At 38.4% G+C, this 26,534-nt stretch overlaps 1 protein-coding gene across 1 annotated transcript; it reads left to right on the forward strand.

Annotated features, from left to right (window-relative positions):
- Positions 1–25,441, forward strand: prkci (protein kinase C, iota). The gene is made up of 18 exons (XM_081373556.1): positions 1–345; positions 7,794–7,915; positions 9,543–9,632; positions 12,342–12,392; positions 12,557–12,642; positions 12,768–12,905; positions 14,104–14,161; positions 15,027–15,082; positions 15,651–15,827; positions 17,634–17,731; positions 18,536–18,622; positions 18,769–18,904; positions 21,556–21,643; positions 21,823–21,948; positions 22,024–22,103; positions 22,310–22,399; positions 23,433–23,548; positions 23,849–25,441. The coding sequence occupies exons 1-18, from the start codon at positions 266–268 to the stop codon at positions 23,934–23,936; spliced, it is 1,767 nt and encodes a 588-aa protein (XP_081229682.1). The 5' UTR covers positions 1–265; the 3' UTR covers positions 23,937–25,441.
- The last annotated feature ends 1,093 nt before the right edge of the window (positions 25,442–26,534 follow it).

Genomic DNA, 26,534 nt, shown 5'->3' on the forward strand with positions numbered 1-26,534 from the left:
GGATCATTCCGTCTCGAGGCCTGCGCGCTGCGCGAGAGAAGGGAGTGTTTCCCAGTCAGACACAGAAGTTCTGCTAGTCAGACCAATTTTTGTCAGAACTTTACTAGTTATATTTCAGACAGGCCGATTGCACCACTGGGGCCAACACTATTTTGGTCCAAGTAATAAGTCCAGTTTTCTAACTCAGGTTGTTTTTTCTCGTCACGACAGCGGGCTAGCCTCGTTAGCTAAGTTAGCTCGCTAGCCGGAGTACGGAGAGCTCATAATGCCTACGCTGCGGGACAGCACAATGTCCCACCCCGGAGAAAACCCGCACCAGGTCCGGGTAAAAGCCTACTACAGAGGGTAAGTAGACAGTGAGACTCTGTGCTGTCTTTTTAGATGTTTCGATAGATTATACTCTTAAATTGTACTCTTAATAGTGCAGTTTCGGGAGATACACAAATAAATGATTAGCCAGCTAACTTAGCTGGTAGTATTAACGTTAGCTAAGTCCAAAACAAAACTCTTGATGAAGTTCCATTAAAGAAGTTCCGACTCCAATAAAACAGCTCATAATCTCATAATAGTATATAAAAAAGTGGTTATATGTTTTTGTACTGTTTGTCAGTTAATCTAATGATGGCTTATGAAGTGTTGTTTACATCTGAGAGCTGCCCCTGTGTCATGGAGCTGGATATGTCTACCTGTCTTAAAACATTTGCTATCTGTCACATTTAGGTGGTTATATATGACGGTAGGGTATAAGGGAGGTAAAGGTAAAGTCACATATATTAGGATAAAATTAAAAGTTAAAATTAAACTGTACAAAGAGTGTATTATGTGTCATGCACATAAAATGTAGATCATCACATTATTCACTGAATATTCGGTTTAAGCAATCTTCTAAGTGAGAACAGTGAATTGTTAGTTAAATGGGAGGTAAAACATGTAAATGTTAGTTATTCCTCTTACTGTTTAGGGAAACAATTCTTGGGTTGCTATTGAAATATTTTACTTTTATGTGAATAAATAAGCTCATTATATGAATGGGTTTCAGTCAGAGCTGTGTTCCATTCATGATGACGCATGCGCTTGTCATGCACTTGAAAAACTTGTACAGCAAGTATCTTTTGCCAGACCTGTTGGAGACTGATTCCTATTCACATTCCCCAAGAGAGCTATTGTGTGTGTGTGTGTGTGTGTGTGTGTGTGTGTGTGTGTGTGTGTGTGTGTGTGTGTGTGTGTGTTTGTGTGTGCAGCTGTCATGATGATTCAATCGGTTTCTGTTCCAGCTGAATTTGTTGATAATAGTTATTATTATCATCGTTGTATAATAGTTATTATTATCATCGTTGTATGGAACTGAGAGGTCCACCGTCATTAGTCTCTATGAACTGGCCTCAGGTATGTGAAAATCTTCAAAGAAACCAATCATCCCACAGTACGATCCTTTGTTTTTGAAAGCTCAGTTTCTGATTTTATTTTGGTTTTTAAGAAAAGTTCAATGAAGACAGCATTAATTGATGGCCTATACTGTACAAAAATAGTAGCACATAATTCCTGGGTGTGGATGATTTTGAAACCCACCATTTGTCCCTTCATGTGTGTTCCCTCTGGTTTCTATTGTTATTCAGCAGGTCATTTTAGCCAATCTTTGAACCAGTTTCAATCCCCAAAACTACTATTGTGGCCATGATAGACCCAATCTGAGGGTGTTTGTTTTGGTGTGTGGAGGCCTTAATGGCAGGTTTCTGCCTGAATGCAGCACAGTCTTGAATAGAGTGAAGGACATGTTACTCTCTGCACCTTTTATGTTCTGTTTAAAACCCCCTGAAGCCTGGCAAAGATAGGGCTGGGTATCGTTCAAAAAATTTCGATACCGATACCTTGATTTTGATACCGGTTCCTGAACGATACTTTTTTCGATACCAATTTTTTTTAAAGGGTCATTTCACCCATTTGAACACTGTTTTTTATTTAAAGTGGGTCATATATGTAGTCGAAATGTAAAATAATTTTTGAATTTGGTGCCTTCGTGACCGAGAAAAGACAAAAAATAACTTCAGAACGCATTTGTATGAAAGACAACAACTCCCACAATGCACCACATTGCACAGCTCCGCAAGCCACTCCCACTAATCCAGAAAGCGCATATCTGCCTATAAGAGAAATCACTCTTCCGTCTACAAGGCTAGCTACTACCAGAGCTTGAAATTCATTTCACATTCACACAAAATGTCTAGTTAGTTGGCGAACTCATATAGTGCATTACTCCTCGTTTGTATTTCTTTCGAAAAGGTGAATTATTGCATGGTACCTGGATGTTCAGTCAGAACATATGCGGTGCGAAACTAGGATAGTTCTCAACACAAACGTCCGTGTCCTCGTCTGATTCAGAGATTTCGTCCAGGAGAAATTGTCATCGTTGAAATTCTTTGCCGCAGACGGACTCTATCTCTGTGTTTGTAGCGGTTCGTAGCTGCATTGTGAGATCACCGGCGCCACCAGTCCGCCCTAACCCGAGCCAGTCCGGGCTCCTCGTCCGCGGCAGGCAGGTCTTCTGCCTCGGCTGCACTTCGCTATAATGCGGCTTGTAAAGGTAGCCACAAACATCTGATTCAAGTATCAGACTTCCGAAATCCTCTTCTAGTCTATATCATATTGAGCACTCTCCTCCGCTATTGTCATAACTTTACATCTGTCTCCACAGCGCCTGTTAGCTTAGCTTCAAACAAGATGGAGGATATTGCTTTCAGTTTCAGAGAGTAAAGTCCCACCCACTGATCTGTGATAGGTCTGTAGCGTGAGCGCGCCCCACCCTGGGAAAGATGAGAAACTAGTGTCTGTAGTCTTAACAGAAATCCCCCCCTCTAACACTTCCTCCTACAATGACGCAAAATGACGATTTTTGCATCATTGTAGGAGGAAGTGTAAGAGGTAAATAACAGATTTCTCCCATCTCAGGGGAAAATGAGAGAGTGTTGCACGACCATTCAATGGTATGACTGGGTTTCTAACAATGCAAAGCTTAATGCAAATGGGTGAAGTGTCCCTTTAAATCCATTTTAACAAGATTACATAACACATTACCTCAGAAAAACTTTGGTTTTATTTTTTCAGTTTGACTCATGCTCCTTAGTCAGTGCACAAAGGAACAAAAAAAAGCACAAAGGAACAAAATATTCCTTATACATATACATAAGGAACAAAATATTTTTTTTATAAAGAGCTCATGCTCACCAAAGCTGAATTTGTTTAAAAAAAAAATACAGTAAAACTTGTAATATTGTGGAATATTATTACAATTTAAAATCTTATTTGAATATATTTCAAAATGTAATTTTTTCCTGTGTTGTCAAAGCTGAATTTTCAAAATCATTACTTCAGTGTCACATGATCCTTCAGAAATATGAAAACAGTTTTTGGAAACTATGATACATTTTTTCATGATTCTTTGATGAATATAAATTTCAAAAGCACAGCATTTATTTGAAACAGAAATCTTTTGTAACATTACACATGTTTTAAGGTCATTTTTGATCACTTTAATGCATCCTTACTGAAAAAAAATTCTGACCAACACATTTTTGAATGGCAGTGTACATTCAGTAAATTGCAATATAAGCACTGTCAGAGTGATCAACAAGGTATCTCTTCATTTACCAGTCAAAGACGGAGCAACTTTCTGCTCTTATGTTTACTCCGTGCACTGTCAAGGGCTTCATCATATCTGTCGCGGTACCGGTCTTTGCAGCAATTATTTTACCGCAAATACTGCATCGCGCGCTGTTGGCATCGAGCCTGGAGAAATGTAGCCACACTTTTGATCGACTTTTCAACATCTTTAGGGTATTGTGAGTGTGTGCGCTGGCGTCTCATTGAGTATGTGCGCGAGTCTCATATGAGAATGTGCGTGGACAGTTTGTGTGTGCGCGCGCGTCTCATATGAGTATGTGCGCAGAGAGTTCCGCGCGTCTCGTGTGTGTAGAGTTTGCGTGTATGTGCGTGAGCGACTTTAGGCGTGTCGTTGTGCATTTCATATGTATTTGTTTGAGCACTGACATTGACGAGTTAACCCCTTAGGTATCGAAATCTGGTACCGAAAAACAAGTCATTTTTCGATACTCGATAGAATCGAGGCAATTCGGTCGGTACCTAAAAAGTATCGAACTCGGTACCCAGCCCTAGGCAAAGATGAAATTCACAGGTTTTATCATCCTCTTCCTCTTTCTCTGCCCTATCTTCTGTCTTTGATCCACTTATTGCTCTCTTTCTGGCAGTCATCCATGTTTTTTTCTTTGTATGACTGTAATAAGTCTTTTAGAAGATTTGACCTATATTGCAACTCTAATCTTTTAATGGATCTTGAATACAGTAAAGATGTTACTTTGTGCATTTTGGCATCCTTTAAGAGTCCTGCTTAGCTCATGGTCAGTGCTCTGGCTGTTTGTCATGGTCATCTGACTTTATATAGCCTACTTTACCCAAAATATATATATTTTAATTATTTGATCGTCCTTAGGCCGTTCCTGTATGACTTTATTTCTTCTGCAGTAGGGCTGCACGATGATGGTTAAACTAATAATTATTTTGTTCAAAAATTATAATAGATATAAAAAATAAATATTTAAGCACAAATAAACAGAATGTCAACTTGAATGGTTTATTTTACCTAATCTAGTTTACAACCAATATAGTCAAGATTAATATTTTAATTTATCACAATTCGTCAAAAGGTTTGCTCGCAGATATAGTTGCAGCAAATAGCACAAACAGAAGATATTTTGCTGAATGTTGGTAACTAAACATTTTTTGTGACCAATAAAACACACACACACACACACACACACACACACACACACACACACACACACACACACACACACACACACACACACACACACACACACACACACACACACACACACACACACACACACACACACACACACACAAAACAGAGACATTTCTCAAAATATTTTCTTCTATTATCTTTTTCTTTCTTCCACAGAAGAAAGATAGTCATACATGTTTGGAACAACAGTATTTTTTTTTTTACATTTTTGGGTGAACAATCCCTTTAATGTTTGGTCTTATTTCCTTGTGTATTTTTCCTCTTCATTTTTGTATCTGTGAGCTTGTTTACTTGTTTAAATTTGTGTGCAGCAAATTGTGTTTAGGTTCTTGTAAGTCGTATTTGACAGCAGGAGTGAGTGTGTGTTCAGTATGCTGTTGTAAAGGGAGTGTGAGCTGATCCATGTTTGCCCTATGAAGTAATGTGGCTTCAGTGATGCTGAGGGTACATCTGCTCATACTAGAGTGGGGTACAGATCCATCTTCCTCTTTTGTCAATTGTGTGCCAAAACAATTGTATATCATTTGCAGGAGGCAACAGTAAGAGGTAGTTTATCTCTCTGTAAATATTAACTAAAGCACAGTTCACTGACACAGTGCTTTCATTATGTCAGAGATATGCATCACAGGAAGCACTGAGCTGCCCTTTAACTCTCTTACAGTAGCTTCATCATAATGGTCCTTGATCAGATCAAATCAGCCTTGTGATTTCCTTCGTCATAAGGTGGTGTGTGTACTCCCACTAGTCTCTGTGGCATGTGTAGGTCACCGCGCTGGCTCGTAGACAGGAAGGACTCCCCTGCTGTCAATGATTAACCAAAACAGTGTGAACATAGTAGAAAACAAAGGGAAATAAGCTGCTGGGTGCCTCCTACTATGGGAATGTGCTAGTAATTCAACACACAGCTTCCCACAAACTCACTGTATGACACTCCTGCTGCACAGTATTCATCTTTTGGTCTTTAAAAAAAAGAAAAATGATAGCATTTTGAATGCATTTAGATTTTTATAATTACCAGACTTAAGGATACAGAATGGCTTCCCAAATTTATGATCAGTTTTAAAGGGATTTTTGAGCATAATTTTGTGTCTGCAGTGTGTACACAACCACCCTATAATGGTAAAATCATCCCACTCCCTTTTTGTTTTGTTCATGTCTACATCCCAGTGTGACGTCACGGTGGGTTAGGTAGTAGGTACTGCTTATAAGCTTCGATTCTCCCCTAAGTGAGTAGCACACAGTCCACCACCATGTTAATCTCCTCATTAGAGCAGCTAGTGGTAGCAAAAGGATGCTACCTGATTAAAAAAATCTAAAAGTTCAGTTGTTGTCCATTTACTCCCAGTATCAGAGCTGCTGAAGATGCAGTGTATTCGGGGTTTTTTTTCAGGGAATGTGTAAATATGGTTGTGATAACCATTTTACATAAGACTGCTTTGTAACTAAGCGAAATGATTCCTGTTCTCTCTTCATGCAGTATATATTCTACACGTATTGTCTGTTTATAGCACATAGCGAACAGTATTAAGTGTTTATGAATTGTTGCAAAATGGCTGAAAAAAACTAGGACACACTACAATTCTACATAAATTAATCAACTCACCATTCAGAAACGTCCTGGTGCATTCTCGAAGTTATTACTTCTGCTAGAGTCTCTCTTTCTTCAGTGTCCGACTCTGGTTCAAACATGTTTGTTTGAACTTTTAACAGTATTTACAGTAGCAGCCATATTGGTTCTCCTGTTTTGTTGTTGCTGAGTATGTGAGGCAAGTGGGCCACGCACGTCCTGGAAGTGAAGCAAAAGCGTTTTGATCGCCCACTTGTTGCTCGCTGTAGTATGGGTCATAATCCTGCCCTCTCCATGTTATCTAATGGGACGTGAGAGACGCTAAAAAAATCCAGTTACACTTCAAATAATTTTTTTCCGAAGATGGTTTCTATCATTTTAGCTCATTCTTATCACAGACATATTTTCAAATGTTTGTTTTTCCTATAAGTCTGGCTTTAGTTATTTGATGCTATAACAACAGGGTGTAACGTCATGATGGCATAAGCATCAACAAATGTTTCTGGGATATTTTGGCTTAATTTAGAAAGGAATTGAAGAGCATCGCCCATCTATTTTTTACTGTCTATGATCCTAGGCATGATCATAGCTGCATTAAACAGTCTGTATAAATGCATCTAAATGGCACTTCTGATGCAGCATCTGTGTTTCCTCTACATTGCAAAGATAGGTTTTGTTGATACTGATTTCATTTGTTTGGTAACAGCCCTTTAGTGTCTTATTATTTTAATTGAATTTACTGGTTAAATGTAATAATTTGACATAATAAATGAGGCATAGACTATATTTTATTAGGTGAGAAAAAAATGGCCCTTATAAAGGTAAAAATGCAGATAAAAGGTAATATTTTAAAAATTGTTACTGCTGTGAACTAACTACACAAAATATTAAAAATAACTAAAACTTTGGGAATCAGCTGTCAACAGCAGTCCTAAACCTGCCAAGATACCAGCACAATAACACACTCGGCTAAATATCGCCTGATCATTGTTATTAACAAAATCCCAGACAGTATCGATTACATTTTTGGTCAATATCACATAGCCCTAGTTGGCGCTCCATTATGCCAGTAGGTGGTGTCATTGAATCGTTCATTCATGAGATTTGTTTAGAAAAGCTGTCAAACCAGTTTTTAAAAATAAATAAATAATTCAAATTTTTTTTTTATTATTAATAGACATGTTACTTTGTTTAGCTGTCTATTTCGAATTGTGGGAGAATCGTGATCTCTATTTTATTTTTTTTAACACTTGATTCTCAATTTAAGCAGAATCGTGCAGCTCTATTACATTATATAAAGGGGCACAACCTTTAATAAAATAGATCATATTCTAGGAATAAACTGTTAATGAATAAACCATTACTGAATGTCACCTTTTTCTGTTTTAGGGACATCATGATCACACATTTCGAGCCCTCCATCTCCTATGAGGGGCTATGCAGTGAGGTGCGGGACATGTGCTCCATGGACAATGACCAGCTCTTCACCATGAAATGGATTGATGAAGAAGGTTTGCCATTTCATTTGTGTTTGTCTCTCTGGCCCTATTTACAGCTGGTATTAACTTCTGTCCCAGGTGATCCGATCACAAGCAGTCAGCCGTGACAGATTGCATTTACACCAGGTATTAACATGCCTCCTTTGTGACCTCTTGTGATCAGATTTCATTGAGGCTCTTTGATTTCATGACTAAACACAAGACTTGCTAAACCAATCAGTGCATTTACATTGAGTTTTAATTCAAATTAATAAATAATAATTTAATTAAACTTCCATCACCCTGCTTTTATAATGCACATTTTGAAATATCACATCAGAAACGAGTGATGGAAACGCCAAATTTCTGTAAAAAAAAATCCCTTTGCAAGAAAGTTCTTATGCCCGTAAGCGTTTGAGGTGGTTTTTGACTTGTGTGAAAAAGAGTAAATGCGAATAATCGGAGATGGAAATCATTTGCCAAATAAATTCTGACGTAGCAAACATTAAACCCATGTGACTAATCAGCTGTTTCCGCTGATTGTGTTTTATTTACTGTTGGCTACTAGGTTACCTATATACCACCATCATCCGTTCGAGCAACTTGATGGAAATGCACGTAATTTGCTTCTTCTTTTTTGATAAATCATGTTGACTCCATGGACAAAGACCAGCTCTTCAGCATAAAATGGATTGATGAAGAGGGTTTTAAAATATTTGAAAATAGAAAAGGTTTTTTTTGAATTGTTAAAAATGTAACAATTTTTTGAGTAATCACGAAATGTCTAGGACTAAACCTGTGTTTATTGATGTCTGCTTGTGATCAAATCCCCTGATACAGATGATAATACCAGGTGTAAATCTCATTCTGTTCCTCTAACTGTCACCGTAGCAACAAGCTCCCCCTGCCATTCTGCTGAAATTTCTAGATAATTTGCACCAGCACTTTATATATTACAAGTGAACCCACTTTTGGCAGATTGCATTAGAGTCTCAAAATTACCCTGGACTCCACTGGCAGAAATAAAATGGATGGATTTTACATGAGGATAAAGTGAATCTGAATGCAGCGCACAGCAGGGAGCAGGTTTTATGCTGGAAAGATTGACTGTGTGTGATGATTAACTGCTGCATTAGTCATGCGAGATGGGAAATGGAGATGGAAGAACGTTCATTTAAATACCAAAATCTTCACCATTCCACGCTGAGCCCAGAGTCACACTGCTCATTAGCATAGCTGATCTGAGAGGGCCGTCATGGTGAAGAGTTAATCCCTTCTGTCTGCACAAGGCTTGGCACTGATGCCCAGCGTCACTCATTGCCTCTGCTGTGATGTCTGACTGAGGGCCGTGTGTCTACGCAAGCCAAGACAGTCTGTGCCACAGGCTGCTCTTTAGATGACAAACAGGATTGATGTCAACTTCGGACAACGCCACAGGCCCTGTTACTAGTTCATGGTGAAAAACGAATAGATTTTTGCTGTATGCTCTGCAAACATTGTTATAATCATAGCATGCTAACAGGGACTCGTTTGTTTCCTGCTTTAATTTTCCCTCACTCTCTCTGTTACTCTTTGCTGTGTCAAGTATGCTCATGCTGCTTATGCTGATGTCTTTGGTAAAGAGTTTTCCAGTGAGTATTCACTGTGCTTGTCATTGCAGGGGATCCGTGCACCGTTTCTTCTCAGCTGGAGCTGGAAGAGGCCTTACGTCTCTATGAACTCAACAAAGACTCAGAGCTCATTATTCACGGTATGCTTTGCTTTTCATTTATTGCTTAAAGCTCATTTGAAGTTCTTCGATACTACATCAAAAACTACTAGCCTAACACATTATTTAAAATAATGTAGCCATATCACCATGTAGCCTAAGACCCTAAGCAGGGTTTAGCCTGGTTAGTACCTGGATGGGAGTCCTCCTGGGAAAACTAGGTTGCTGCTTGAAGAGGTGTTAGTTAGGCCAGCAGGGGAAGCTCACCCTGTGGTCTGTGTGGGTCCTAACTCCCCAGTATAGTAATGGGGACACTATACTGTCAAAAAGCACCGTCCTTTGGATGAGACGTTAAACCGAGGTCCTGACTCTCTGTGGTCATTAAAAATTCCAGGATGTCCTTCGAAAAAGAGTAGGAGTTTAACCCCGGCATCCTGGCCAAATTTGCCCATTGGCCTCTATCCATCATGGCCTCCTAATCATCCCCATATACTGATTGGCTTCATCCCTCTGTCTCCTCTTCACCAAGCTGGTGTGTGGTGGGCGTTCTGGCGCAATATGGCTGCCGTCACATCATCCAGGTGGATGCTGCACATTGGTGGTGGTTGAGGAGATTCCCCCTTCCATGTAAAGCGCTTTGAGTACCCAGAAAAGCGCTATATAAATGTAACAGTCTTATAACAGTTTTATTAAGTGAACAGTCAGTAATAAAATAAGAACAAATACACAAATTACAAGCAGAGATGAATACTAAATAACAAAGTCACAAAGTCTAAAGGTGATGATACACAGGGCAACTTTTTGAGCAATGTTGCTGGGCAATCTTGCCGAGCGATTGTTGCTTGGGCACTTTCCCATTGAAAATGGGCAATACATTTCTATCTGGATAATTTTTATCGGTCGTGGGCCTTGTGTCTCATCTGGTTGCCTGTTGACGGCAACATTGCCCAGCAACATTGCTCAAAAAGTTGCCCTGTGTATCATCACCTTAACAGTTGTATTCAGGTACAGAAATTAATAATTAAACCTAAATGTAAAATAACTCTTTGTTCACTGTAGAAATTAAATATAGTTTCATCTTTGTTAAAGCTGTATCTTGTTGTTTTATTAATATTAATGACACCGACAACAGTAGGAATATTAGGTGTGTGCTGTCACTTAAGAGCGAATGCACGAACTGAATAAACTGACAAACATCCGGTTTCTTTCTCAGCTGTTTACTTATGACATAAGCAAAAGAATACTTGCTGAGACAGGCATGTAGATGTGTATTTTGACATCATTTTGTGTTTATGTGTCCGTTCAAGGCCAAGGAAACGCAAAAGAGGAATCAATTCGTTGTTCGAGCTCTATCTGAAGCGCATCTCTCTCTCTCTCTCTCTCTCTCTCTCTCTCTCTCTCTCTCTCTCTCTCTCTCTCTCTCTCTCTCTCTCTCTCTCTCTCTCTCTCTCTCTCTCTCTCTCTCTCTCTCTGTGCGAGCCCCAATTTTAGCCTCTTCTTCCACGTTTAAAATAGTTTGAATGTGTAAATTTGCAAGACAAAACTTATAAACTTTCACTCTATGATGGTTAAATTTAGCAGTTAATCCGCGAATCACTTGCATGCCGAACCGTGTGGCCTGGTCCGTACGGATCACGGATCAACTGCGATCCGTTCCACCCCTAATTAGAAGCAATAAAAATAGTGTAAAAAACAAATTCTGTTGTCCATTTAAATTTTTCTGGATTCTGTTTCTCATGATGGAGGTTTAGTGTTTAAATTAATCTTTGGAATTCATGATAATGCGTTTTATCACATTTTATAACATTACACAATCACATGTATCTGTGTACGGCGGTACTGACCGCACATTTTACAAAATAAAATATTTGTCAATGCAGTCAGGATCTGTTGCAAAAACAACATTCCCAAGTAACCACATTATATCTAAACAAAATGTGTACAAAATCCACCATACTAAAAGAATGCACAGAGTCCACGGTCATGCACAGACTTAAAGATAACAACAGTACAAAAGCAATAAAAATTCTGAAACGGCCTAAGCTTTGGGATGTTTAAAATTAGCTTTTCAAAGCAGCAATTTCTGCCAAAGTTCAACTCCAGCAACAGAACAACTAAAATTAGATGGTTCATTAAGCTATCAACACACTTCACAAAACTTTCCAAACCATTTATACATATATATTTGTAGATTCCTCATTTGCTTACCGCTCGAATCTCGAGTCTCAAATCTCATTGGTCTAAAATCTTCTGATTAGCTGTGATTGTGTCACATTGCACAGCGGTTTTTGCTTTCAGCTTGTTGAGACTTGTCACATAAGACACAGTTAGTCATAACACCCATATCCTTTTAAGCCCCCGAGCCAATGAGCTCAGACGAAGCTCCACATTTTGATGTTCTGACTTAGGTACATGTATTTATTTATTTATTTATAACACCCTACGGCATCATACAGGTCATGGGATCATTAGTGGACAGGAAAGATAGGATTCAGGGAGTGATTGACAGAGATAGATTGTTCTGCCTGCTGGGTGAGTTAATTAGTCATGCTGAGGAGGAGATGTCTGGCCCCAAGGGCTTTCAGAAAAAGGCCCCAACCAACTGTCCGTCAATACCCACTCTCCACAAAGGCCTGGACAAACTCTGTTTTTTGACCCCAAAGTCCACTGTCAGATGAGGAGAGGTCACAGAGAGGTCACTGGAGCTGTTTGTCAGTGCTTTTTTCACAGTCTCTATCTTTCTCTCCACAGTATTTCCGTGTATACCTGAGAAGCCTGGCATGCCCTGTCCTGGAGAAGACAGTATGTGCATCTTGTGATATACTTATAATAGGGTCATTTAGGTCATAATGTTTATTTAGTTTTTTGCACTTCATAGTGCTGGAAAACATGCATTTTGGGTTATAATGATGGAGTATAAACTGGTTAATAGCAGATTTAATTAATGACTCAAATGTTGCACTCAGAATCCATTTACCGTCGTGGAGCTCGACGCTGGAGGAAACTTTACTATGCCAGTGGACATGCGTTTCAAGCCAAGCGCTTTAATAGGGTACAAAAATGCTCTTTTTGTTGTTTCTGGCACCTATTACGTTACACAATTTGTCTCACTATTATGCACGTGACTTTTTGTATTTAGTATGGTTTAATGTTCCTGTTCCTTCTGTTCTGTTACAGCGTGCTCATTGTGCCATCTGCACAGATCGTATCTGGGGCCTGGGCAGGCAGGGATACAAGTGCATAAACTGTAAACTGCTGGTTCATAAGAAATGCCATAAATTGGTGACAGTGGAGTGTGGTAGACAGGTAATACAGGTGAGTCATTAGTAATCTGCATCCTTTCATATTTTCTGTGGAATACATTTAAATCTAAAATGGATTTAAAGGGATAGTTCACTTTGAAATTAAATTTTGGTATGTTTTAGCTTACCTCAAGGGCATCCAAGATGTAGGTGTATTTTTTTTGCGCAGTAGTTTCAATTTTTAAATTTTAGGTCAAATCGTTTTTGTCTGTCAGTCATATAATGCAGGTCTATGGTCACGGTCTCAAAGAGCATGCACAGAGTCCAAATTAAAACAATTCCCCATCGTCCAAATTAAACAATTCCCCATCGTAAGTACACATTGATGGCCTAAGACACGAAATGAGCGCTTTGTGTGAGAAAAAGAGTATTTATATCGTTTTTACCTCTTATAACACAGCCACGTCCAAGTGATCTGAGGGCGCGGGCGCTTACTGCTGTGTGACGTGTGCGCAGACTGGTGCATAGATATATATATACACTAGATGTCACATTAAAGACATTCGTTCCAATGAACTGCCGTAGCCAAGGCGACATCTAGTGTATATATCTATGCACCAGTCTGCGTACACGTCACACACCAGGATGCGCGAGCGCCCTCAGATCACTTGGACGTGGCTGTGTATAAGAGCTAAAAACGATATAAATACTGTTCGTTTTCTCACACAAACCGCTCGTTTCGTGTCTTAGGCCATCAGTGTGTACTTACGATGGGGAATTGTTTAATTTGGACGATGGGGAATTGTTTTAATTTGGACTCTGTGCATGCTCTTTGAGACAGTGACCATAGACCTGCATTATATGACTGACAGACAAAAACAGTTTGACCTAAAAATATCAAAATTTAAACTACTGCGGAAAAAAAGACACCTACATCTTGGATGCCCTTGAGGTAAGCTAAAACATACCAAAATTTAATTTCAAAGTGAACTATCCCTTTTATATAAAATGGAGCTGAGAGTAATACGTTCTTATTGGAAGATAAAATAAGCCAAAATATTAGCCAAAAAAAGCTAAATGATGTGAATTACCTTCATTCACAAAGCTTCCCATCCCTTGCATGTCCATTTATTAATGGACATGCAAGGGATGGAAAGCTTTGTGAATGAAGGTCATTCACATCAGATTGTGTGTAGACTTAAGTTATTACTGCTAATAATTTTATGAATCTCAATCTATCTCTAGCTTTAATCTTCTTACCATTTTTCTAGGACCCAATGATTGGAAGAATCGATCCTGGGTCCAGTCCATCAGAGCATGCTGATCAAGGTACAGTAGGCTCTCATCTATATTTGTCATACACTACACACATGCTTCACGTCTATTGCATTTTCCTTACCTCTTTGTACTTGAATAGCAGAGGATAAAATCAATTTTCAGGAAAGAATGCACTTTTGAGATTTCAATTAAACTCAACTCACAAACATTTTTCTAAAAATAAGTGTCTTTTGAGGCTTTCCATCTGAGTTTAAATTGATCTGCTTCAGGTCACAAAATAATCAACCTCTTGTGCCTTGCCCAGACTTTTCAAATATATATATTTTTTCTGGTCAGAACATAAATGTTCAAGGTATACTTTTCTGAAACTGAACTGAAAAATATCCCTTATTTCCATAACTACCTGGAACGAGAGGTCATGAATAACTTGCCCTGTGTTTTGTTGTTGACAACATCACTAACTAAAAAGTATCTTGTAATCCAGAGGTGTTAAACAATGTTCTTCTGAGTTATTGCATTCATTAAGTCATTAAATTGATTCACTAAGATCTATAATGGCTCATTGATGCCACTGATTTTCATCTTGAGGGGTTTTAAATGACTGGATGGGCTAAGCTGATGTTTTCCCTTAGTAATTATGCGTGTGCTTGCACTGAAACAGACTAATGCATTGAGCAGCTTACAGGCGTGAGTCTTCTCACAAGATTAAGCTTGTTTGTTGGAATTAATGACGTGAACAGGCTCTTGGTTTAGTTACAGTGCTGGTCAGATAAATTTCAATCCCTCTGTTTTTCAAAGTACTTTATTTATCAAAGTGCCTGATTCGGTTTAGAGGCTTGTAAATCAGATTTGTATAAGTATATTAATGAATATTAATGAGTGATGACTTTCCCCGTTTCTCATTGTTGTTTTCCAGTTCTAGACAAAAAGAACTCAACAGAAAGTATCAATCACGAGGGAGAGGAGCATGAGGTAAGTAATAAATGCTACTTCTCACTAACTCCACCTCTACAAGTGCTGTGAGTTTGGGACAAAATTGGCTTTTGTCTTTAGCCAATCACTTGTGTTTGTCAAATGTGTTATTAAATGTGGTTTGAACAATCAGATCACACTTTCCTCTTGTTGATTAAAGTGGTTAAAATGAATGTTAGTACATGTGTACATAAGGTGTAAATGGGACCATTATGAACTGTGTTTGATTAGATGAGCTTTCAGTTGTTCACTCTCGGACCGATGATCAGGCTGGAGTTGTCACTCAGAGAAGGAGATGGGGGTGTACGCAACAAGGTCCATTCAGGATCTATTGATTTCCTTTAGTGGAGCTAATAAAGTAACCTTCTATCAGGGTCATTAGCATCTGATTAAGGGCTCGCATTCCTCAGTCGCAGTCATGGGAAATCGTACGATAAACAAAAGGAAAGGACAGAGAAGAGCATTAAGAAATGTAAACCAGAAAGAAGAGGGTGATTTTTTTTTTTTTTTTTTTTTTTTTTTTTTTTATATATATATATTATTAAGATGCATCTCATCCATCCCTCAGGCTGTGGGCAGTCGGGAGTCCGGGAAGGCTGTGTCCAGTTTGGGGCTTATAGACTTTGACCTGCTCCGAGTGATTGGCAGGGGCAGCTACGCGAAGGTGCTGCTGGTGCGTCTCAAAAAGACAGAGCGCATCTACGCCATGAAGGTGGTGAAGAAGGAGCTCGTGAACGATGATGAGGTGACATTTCACATTTCATACACCGGGAACATGCAAAGATGCCACTGATATGTCATTATATGAATTACTGTATTGTTCTGAATATAAGACAATGTTTTTTTCTTAGAAATACATCTGAAACAATTGGGTTGTCTTATATTTGGGGTCTAAACATTTACATGTCAATAATACACCCGCAACAATAGGGAGCGCCAAATACGTGTAAATGAGTGTTCCACGGCCGCCCAGGACTGATAAACGCAGTGGAGTCATCAAACATTAAGCAGCCAAAAATTACAGTGTGTCAGTGTAATGTTAGAAGGCGGCGAGCCCAAAAAGACAGTCTTAAAAATGCTAACAGTCAAAGAAAAACTTATCACGGTAAAAGTGGCCACTTCGAAGAAACAAGAAGTGTGTGACAGGCAAGTGTGTCAGTATGTAGCCGTAAAAAGAAATGAGGGGGTGCCCATAACCAGAGCCGTCATTCAGCTGAAGGCACTGGATATCGCCAAAAAGCTGAGCTTACCCACCATCGAGACCCATCATTTCTTATATCGGCTACGTACTGAAGCACTTTCCTGTCAATATCCTAGAAAGCGTCCACTTTGATGCGGCGTAATGGATTAGCGCTTGCCCTCCAACTTCAGGGAGAAACTGCTGTCTTTTCAGCGCTATGTGATCGGCCTAAGGAAAAAACATTCATATCCCCCCTGGATGAGATAGGTAATGCAGATCAAACACTTGTGTTTTTTTGATATGCCAGCATTTGTCACTGTACATAAAAAAGTGAGAAATCAAAAAATAGTCTTGGTGAAATCTACTAAATGAGATCTTCAGGTTATTTTAAGTTAAGTGTTAATTTCGGAATGTGTTGGTACATTTTACCAATATTTTACCAATATTTACTTTAAATACAACTTTTTTTTTTAAATGTGTAATATGAAAATTATTTTCAAATAAGGTCTTTAAAAGATAAGATGTGGTCTTCAAAAAGCCTTTTTCCAAAAGATACATCTTGAAAAGGGGAGGTCGTCTTATATTCGGGACAGTACAGTATATCAGATTGCATTCACAACCGTTGTGAACCATACCAAGTTCTAATACACCACATCCCAGACTACCCTTATGAAACTACTGTCACACCCAACAAACAAACTCTGCTCTAGTTTGAAACTGCTCTTGACACTTCACAACTTGAAGTGTTTTCTCCTGACACTAAATCGCTGAAAGATTCAAGTTATTTGTGTCTTGACTTTGCAGAATAAAACAAGCAAAGAGCTTCCTCTGGCTCTAATCTTTCCAGGATGTGTTGATGTACACGCATGCAGATGACTAGATGTTGATGAAGTGGGCATTTAACGTTGATTAGACGCACTTTAGCCTTGTGTGATGAATTGAAAGCAGCAGCTAATGGTCAATAATAGCAGCTGATCTCTACTGGCCCTGCAGTGCTTCTTTAAGCGTGTCTCACGGTCAGGGGTATTTTTACCAGGCTGTCAATGAAAGGTCCTAGCTTTTCACTCTGTATCTGTCCATTGTGAGTCTCCTCACATCCAGGAGCAGCTCCTTGGGAAGACCTGATGCCCCCGTCTTTTAAATCTTTATCGTTTTTAGCCTTGTGAGGAGCCTTGACTCAATACATTCCTGAATGTCCTTCTAAATGTTTCCCCTACTGACAGAAAGAATGCTCTGCTTTTCAATGGGAGATTGATTTTTTGTGTGTTTGTGTGTGTGTGTGTGTGTGTGTGTGTGTGTGTGTGTGTGTGTGTGTGTGTGTGTGTGTGTGTGTGTGTGTGTGTGTGTGTGTGTGTTTTGTTTGTTTTTCAGGATATTGACTGGGTTCAAACAGAAAAGCATGTTTTTGAGCAGGCTTCCAACCATCCCTTCTTAGTGGGACTTCACTCCTGCTTCCAGACAGAGAGCAGGTCTGTCTGCACTCACACTTTTAGATCATCAGGACTCGACAAATTATATTATATCATATTATCCATGATTATCTCATATATGAATTTGTATTTATTTTCTTTCTACATTTTAGGCTGTAACTTCTTTTCCCAGTCAATAAATAGATTACTAACAGTTTAGGGCGCAACAGTAAGGGATTTTTTTCCACCATTTGCCCGGCAATTTTTCATTGGCTCCACCATTTTTATATTTAATTTTTTTTTCTTTGACAAAAAGATTGCTTTTTTATTTATTTATTTAACTGCTTTATAAAATAAAATAAACACTGATTAGTAAACAATTAATAGAAAATAAATTACATAATAATATATATTATATTTATATTATATAATTATATTGTATAATTAAATGTATAATAATAAAAACAAGACATCATATACTCTGTCTTTTAAAGGTTTGGGGTCAGTAGGATATATGTTTTGAGAGGTTAATTTTAAATGAAATTTCATAATATAAGTTTTTGCTGTATTTTTGATCAAATAAATTCAGCCTTTGTGAGCATAAGAGACTACTATCACGACCCCAAACCTGGCATCTTACTGACTCATTTGGCAGTGGCTTTTATCAAAAGGGACTTATTTTGAATAATGAAAAATGAAAGAAATAAAGTCTTGTAAACAATAAGTAAAAGTTCAATCAACTTTCACCCCAAACCGGTCTTATATTGGTCCTCTGGCCATTCTTATTATAGCCCTTCAGTTTAGTGTGAACTGTTTTGTTTGTGTGGTGAAGGCTAATGATTATTTAATGCTTTCCTTTCACAGGCTATTCTTTGTAATCGAGTATGTGAATGGAGGGGATCTCATGTTCCACATGCAGCGACAGAGAAAACTTCCGGAAGAGCATGCCAGGTATGAGGATATCTAGTGTATAACACAGTTCAGCATTAATGAACAGCCTGTCGTGGTTGGAACTGACATTAGTCTGAAAGACACACCACAGGAACAGAAACTCAAATTAGGTCACTAACTGTTTCTTTTGTTCTTTCCACTGGCAGGTTTTACTCAGCAGAGATCAGTCTTGCCTTGAACTACCTCCATGAGCGTGGCATTATTTACAGGGACCTGAAACTGGACAATGTTCTGCTGGAGTCAGAGGGACACATCAAACTCACTGATTACGGCATGTGCAAGGTAAGTGTGATAGAGACCCGCTCACCATGAGAATCGCACAATGATGTAAGAACGGGAGGGATTTTGTAGTCCAAAAAGGTGATTATTAAAGCGGAGGTGCAAATAAATATGGTTAAGAGAAATAAAAACAGGATCTGAGGGCCGAGTTTCGGTGCACTCAGACAGTGCTTCCATATCCTAGTCCAAATCTCTAAAACCATGATCCGTCCTTCAATCCTCCCTTCCACTAATGGTGGCTGCCTTAAATACACACACATTTTTCCGCTTAATAACTGGAACATACCATTTTCTTAAAATTTACCCTTGCCTCACCATATGATTTATAAATAGATACACAAGATGATTAAGAACAAGATTTGAAATGAATCAATAAATACAATAAATAGGACGGATAAAACAAACATACATTTGCACAAAAATTTTCATAAATAGCTAAAGTGAGCGCTCCTATGTAGTTTGTGCTTTCTTTAAGGCCACGCCCACTCAGTCAAAACAAGAAATATAACAGCAAACCCCCATGTAAATATTATAAAATGCACAGTAAAAACAGTGACGGAAGATAAATTTAAGGTCTCTCCATCATAGTTAGTCTCTTTGAGAATATTATAGAGTTGAGGGTGGGTTTTTTTTATTAATTTTTTTTAAAACTGGAACCAGTAAATAGCCACATAGCAACACCCTAGAAACTTCATGGAGCAACTGCATTGCCCTGGCAACCACCCACAACACACTAGCACAGCGGTCGGGAACTTATGCCACATCTGGCTCTTTGTTGTAACGGCCAAAGTGCGTGTTTAGTGCTGTTTGCAAATGTCAGAACAGCAATTAAAGGGCTCATTAACTTTAAAAAAAAAAAGTATACTATTCTATGAGGTCCACTTATTATGTTATCAAGATTTTTACATCCTAATTTAGAAGAAATAAGCTATTCTCTATCCTGTTTTTGTCCCTTTCTTTCAAACACTGCTATGATTGGGTAACAGTTTTGCATAATAAAATAATTTTCAACGTCCCCGCCATTACACTTATGGAATTGTTTTGAAAAGTTTTGATGTTTAAATATATCTCGTAACATAGTTGAAACATTTGCCATCAGTGTGAAACATTAATGTGTATTACATATGCTTTATAAGTTGCATTTCTATGGTTTTGTTGCTGGAGTAATCCTGTGTTTGTGTTGTATTTACTACTACATGACATGCGTGAATCGGGGGCTATGACGTAAATGTGACAAAATCCGAAACAAGACGTTTTGGCGGCTTGGTTTCATTAAAATTGTTTTTGGACTAACAAGGAAGTTTTAAGTTCTGAAACTTGCATGATATTTTTTATAGTACAATGACCACGTATATGTCAAAAGATCAAGGAAAATTTTATTTCTCTATTCATGATCCCTTTAATGGCAAACCACTTGCGTTTCTATGGTAACCTAGAGCTCCTGCACTCTGATTCAAGCAGCTACGTAGCTTGTTTGTGGTAATGGTGAAAAAGAAAGATTTTTACAACAGCCATTTTTAAATGGATATAAAAAAAAGTGACTGGACTGAAACTTATCCTTTTATTGAAACTGGTGCACTGCTGTGCCAAGAGACGCTTTTGCCGCAGAGACCTTTTATGTCCTATAAATGTGTCGTATTTATGTCCGTATGAAAATCCGTACACACACATACACATAGAGGATTTATGCTCCTCCGGTGGTAACTCAACCTCACAGTGAAAGCCCTGCACAAATAATTCCATTTTGCAACTTATTTATTGTTTGTTGCATATTTGTTTGTTTTTAGTTGTCTATGGACCTAATAAAGTTACTATTACTGAAATACTAATATTTTCTTTAAAATATTAAATTATTTTTTACTGTGGCTCTTTTGGGAAAAATCATTTACCGAAAATGGAAAGAATAGCTCTTTGTAAAAAAAAAAAACAAAAAAAATGGTTCCCTACCCCTGCACTAGCATCAGGAAGCAGGAAGCAATACTGTGGTTTTCTTCAGAAATGTATTCAAAAAGATTTGATTAAATGTCAGATTTCCTTATGGGATTTTAGTCACACACTATATCTATATTAATAGACACACACACACACACACACACACACACACACACACACACACACACACACACACACACACACACACACACACACACACACACACACACACACACACACACACATATATAGAGCCATATACATTTAATGCCAAATCCAAAGCGATCTATACTACATTGTTTTTACCACTATGTAATTTTCATGTCATATTCTCTGTGTACTGTATGTAAAATCAATGTTACCTACACTTGCACACAAACATCCCAAATGATTGAGTGCACTGCTGGATATGTTTAAGAAATGTCTTTATTTGTAAAATTAGTGCCTAATTAAGAAGTTATAAATCTGTATATTTTACGAAATCATTTTCATTTTTTTTTTCAGATTATTTCTAATTATTTCAGTACATTTTATGACAAATAAATATAAATTGCATTGCATTTAGACTTTGTTTAACTTTTAAATATTGCGATATATACATTTATGGGCTTTACATCGGCCACCCTCCTCTCTAAGATTTCGGCATTGGCCATCAAAAAGTCATCATTAGTCCTATTGTGTGCCTGAATGTTTCATTTTCTTCAAATTCATCTCGTATGCAGGAGGGACTGAGACCAGGAGACACAACCAGCACTTTCTGTGGAACCCCCAATTACATTGCACCGGAGATTCTGAGAGGAGAAGACTACGGTAAGCACAATTCACACACAACCAAGCCTTTCGGTTGGCAACTATATGTGCTAGCACACGCAGTGCTTAACCCATTTATTGCTATTAGTGTCTACCTCATGACTTTCTGCCATTTGAGTTTTTGTCAGTCCTAAGCTTTCAAAGCCTGAGGATGATGTATGTGTGCCTTTACTTTTCAGGTTTTAGTGTGGACTGGTGGGCACTGGGCGTCCTGATGTTTGAGATGATGGCTGGAAGGTCACCCTTTGACATAGTTGGCAGCTCTGATAACCCTGACCAAAACACAGAAGATTATCTTTTCCAAGGTACATGACAGATTTAAAAAATGTTTTATATGTCTCTCAGTATATCTCATGTTTTCTTCTGCTCCTCATTCGCAGTAATTTTGGAGAAGCAGATCAGAATTCCCAGATCATTATCGGTTAAAGCAGCTAGCGTGCTAAAGGGATTCCTTAACAAGGTAAAGTAGACGAGACAGATCAATGTTAATGTCTTTGTCACATGGACCTGTTATAGTGCTGTCATAATCATTGTTTTTCTTCTTTATTTCCTCACCTCTGTGTTACCTTTCTCTTTCACTCTACATCTCTCTACTTTCTTTATCTGTTTTTTGTCTCTCTGTTCACTGTTTTTCTCTTTGAAATTTTTCCCCCACTCTTTTTGTAGGAGCCAAAGGAACGTCTCGGATGTCATCCTCAGACAGGCTTTGCAGACATAATGGGCCATCCTTTTTTCCGAAATGTAGACTGGGATCTTGTGAGTCACTGCTATCTGTTTCCTTTATCTGAGTGATTGGATGTTTTGACTTGAGACCGCAGCGGAAGCATGAGTCATTTGCTGTAGCCTGACGGTAGTGAAACTAAACAGAGGACATACTGGAGCCTGAACAACTATTAAGTGTTGTTTATGACCTTGAGAAACTATCCATTTGATTACTCATTCGTGTAATTTGACGCAAGCGCTATTACCACTTCAAATAGCATTTCAGGAACGTTAGCTTTTAAAAGTACAGTTCACCTAAAAATTAGTCCAAGACACCTGAAGAAACCTGCCTGCAAAGCTATAGTACTGTGAGAAGTTTTAGGCACTTGTGTAAAAATTCTGTAAAGCGAGGATGCTTTCAAAAATAATATATATATTTAGATAGATAGATATGAAATATAATCAGCCTAATGGGATACAATGATAAACTGATACAATCACATTTTTGAGTGGTTCATGTTTGTATCGTGACAAACACCATCACGTTTAGGGCCAGTGATATAATAGAGGTGATCAGGTGTCAAGTCATTGATTTTTCTGGTCTGAGGGTTGTGGCAGTGAACTGTATCATGTGTGAGGCGGGTTTAAATGATGTGAAACCAGCAGACGAGACTCAGACGAACACGGTGACCTCTTGTCCGTGTTGGGTCTGGGTGAACACACATGAGAGAAGTGGCGGTCAGACAGTTTAAAGGGATCAGATTACACTTTCTTCTCAGACAGGCTGCAGTGCCTGTGACAGCCTGCAGGGGGAGCAGATCTTGGGCTTGTGGCAGACCCCACTGTAGCATTAAGGCAAAAATAAGAGCAGTACTGAACAAGCCATGGGAAGGATCAGTTTACCTAAATATTATATTAAATCCTTGCTGAGAGTGATTAAGAAAGAGAAAAGAGAAGAAAAAGCTTTTTTTCTCTCCAGAAACCATTGAAGACACTATGTGTGTGTGTAAATATTCTTTATATATATGCGAGACTGCTTTATGACACAGTCACAGTTGTTATTTGACTCATGTTAACTGTATTTCAGATGGAGCAGAAGCAAGTGGTCCCACCCTTCAAGCCCAACATCTCTGGCGAGTTTGGGCTGGACAACTTTGATGCCCAGTTCACCAATGAACCCATTCAGCTCACGCCTGACGATGAGTGAGTGTCTGTTCATGTGTATCTGTCTGTGTCACGCCTCAAGCTTTCTGAATCAGACCTCAGGCGCCATTAATCTGCTTCAGATCTTTACCACAAAAATGCAGGTTTCATCAGGAAGTAATATTAAATTTACGATGCCTGATGACACATTATAGTTCTGTGAACAAGATTCCCTCATTTGCACGCACCGCCGTTTTCCAGGAAAATATTTTACAGCCTGCTCTCTATTTGTAAGCCGTAGTGAGTTAAATGTGCTCTTGCAGTTAAGACTGATTGATTATCTCTTTGTCTCCCTCCCAGTGATGCTGTAAAGAAGATCGACCAGTCTGAGTTTGAAGGCTTTGAGTACATCAACCCTCTGCTGATGTCGGCGGAGGAGTGTGTGTGAATGGCCTGTCTGTTTCTGTTATGTGCATATCATCGCTGCCTTTATTTGCATGGTCACAAACAATCACAAGAAAGGAAACAACAACCTGACTTCATTTTGTTGGGACCAAATGGAGCATTAACTTCGCCAAACATCTTTCACTTTCTGCCATTCATAACCACTAGTCCTTAAGTAAAAAAAAAAATCTTGATTATTTTTGTCATGTAAATCAGCACTGATGAAATGAAACTTATCAGTGCCTTTACGTGTTGACCAACGTAGTTGGAATGTCAGTTTTAAGTGACTGGACAGTGCAAACTAAAGGAAAAGAATGACTGATGGTACACAGGACCTCCTGTTTGATGCATCTTTTATTTGTATATATTAAAGAGAATCCATTGAGACGTTTAGTAAGCCATTTTTAAACTCTATACCACATGGGATATTCTTGAAAATATTTTTCTTCTGATTATCTGTTCTGCCTCTCCTCAGAAAAAAAAGTATAGTGCAAGGAAGAAAAATACTTTTTATTGTTTTTTTATCATTATTTAAGAATACTGTCATCTATATAAAATGTGCACAATGTATTGAATCAGAGTTTTCCATAAGTTTTAAGATGATTGGGCATGTGGCCTCGCTTTTGATTGAAGTGGTTTGAACGGAGCAGGGAACACTAATGAACACTGTTGTAAATACTCAAACTGTGAATGGAGAAGTTTTCTGTATGAGACGGAAGGAGGGAGAAATTAGACATGAAATACAACAGCTGTCTCCAACACAGGAGCAAAATAAGACACTAAAACTAATATGTTTCTGTCGGTGGTATCCGTACGGACGAGGTAAAAGTATGTTATTACTCTTCAACTGCTGCATGTATAAAGTATTTCTCGCCCTTTTTCTTCTTTTATATCTTGCTTTTTGTGTTAAATGTGATTGCCTTTCTGGTTAAGATATTCCGTTTATGTATTTTTTTTATACTGAACAAATTGAGTCTCAATGGACGAGTGTTCATTGTTTCTCAGCACAGTCACAAAGAAGCTTTTTTTTTTTTTTTGGTTGGTTGATTTTGTCCCTTTGGGTGATTTCTAGTTAGATCAAATACATGATGTACTAAGGGGTCCTGGAACCCTTCACGGCCCCATCAATGGCGCCCAGTTTTTCGGGTGGTGCGTTTTGAAATGACCAAATGATGACATTAAACACAACTCTCATTCCTCGCCATGCATGTATCAACTTGCTTATATTTTCACAGATGTTCACACTGGTTTCGAGCTGCGACGAGCTCATTAGCAACCTGATGTTAGAAATGATTGAATTGCTTAAAGCCCTCTATGCATTCCCAGAAAAAAGTAAACCATGTGCTAATATGCTTTAAAGAAGCATCAGGGGGCTGAAGTGGACCTGGGTTTTTTCTTTGTATGTTTTGTGTACTATTATGCACATTAAAAAACACTATCAATTGACTGGAATGAACTGTACCACTTTTTGTTAACACATAATTAAAGTATTTAAAGAAAATCATTCTCTCTCAAGTGTGAAAGCAATTTGTTTTGTTGTGATTGGACAAAATTCACACCTGACCTGACTCTTGTTACTTGTTATGAATTTCTTGTCAAAAGGATTGCATTAACCGAATATTTGTTTTTAGTGAAATTGACATGTGAAGGCTAAGTATGGTAACCTCTGCTTTAACCCATCCAAGTTAGTGCACACACACAAAGAAACCGGGATGGCAATGCACACCCATTATGCTGTGGTGCCTGGGGAGCGGTTGGGGGTTTGGTATCTTGCTCATGGGTACTTCAGTCATTTTCTACCAGTACTGGAATCAAACCAGCAACCTTTGAGTTTCCAGTCAGACTCGCTAACCATTGGGCCCACAAAACATCTTTGAAACACTACGTATATATTATTATTTGGTGAAACATCCATAAAAAATAATAGGCCTAATAGAAAAAGCTCTTCTTTGCCCATTTAATCTCATTTCTGCGTTGTGAATAGTCATCAGAATAGCTAGCAGTATAGCAAAGATTAAAGTGAAAGTTTTGTCATCTTGAGCTAGTTCTACAGTATATCTTGTTTCATAGCTAATGTCAGTATCTCGCAAGTCACATAAAACGTATTTGTAGACTAAACGAAGCTCAAAAAAATGTCTAGTTCCTACTAATTCAAACAATTTAATTGCTGTAGGCTAATTTCCTTTATGCTCGAACTGTCTGCATGCATCAAATAAAATTCTTTCTATCTGATATATGTAAACATGATGTTAAAATTTAATACAGAAATGTGAACCGGTGGCCTCAATGCATACATAATCTGACTTTAAAATTTGTTATGAAATCCACTTCCTGATATTTAAATAGCCTATAAGTATAACGTGTGTGTGTGTGCGTAGTTGCACCTTGGTTGGCCAGATGGTTGAAGACCTCGCCTCACACGTCTGGCTCTCACGGTGCCGGTGGAACCACTCACCTTGTGTGACTTTGGCCGTTACTGTAAATCCGTGAGGACTGATGAATGTGAATGTTTTGCATCAGACTGTACTCTGTGACATTGTCTCAGTGTCCTCTTTCTCGGGAGAGCAGGGTACACGATTCCCTGTGGAAGAAAGCAGAGTTG

Source organism: Scardinius erythrophthalmus (genome assembly GCF_964197995.2).
Source record: "Scardinius erythrophthalmus genome assembly, chromosome: 9".
In the NCBI taxonomy this organism is placed as follows: Eukaryota; Metazoa; Chordata; class Actinopteri; order Cypriniformes; family Leuciscidae; genus Scardinius; species Scardinius erythrophthalmus.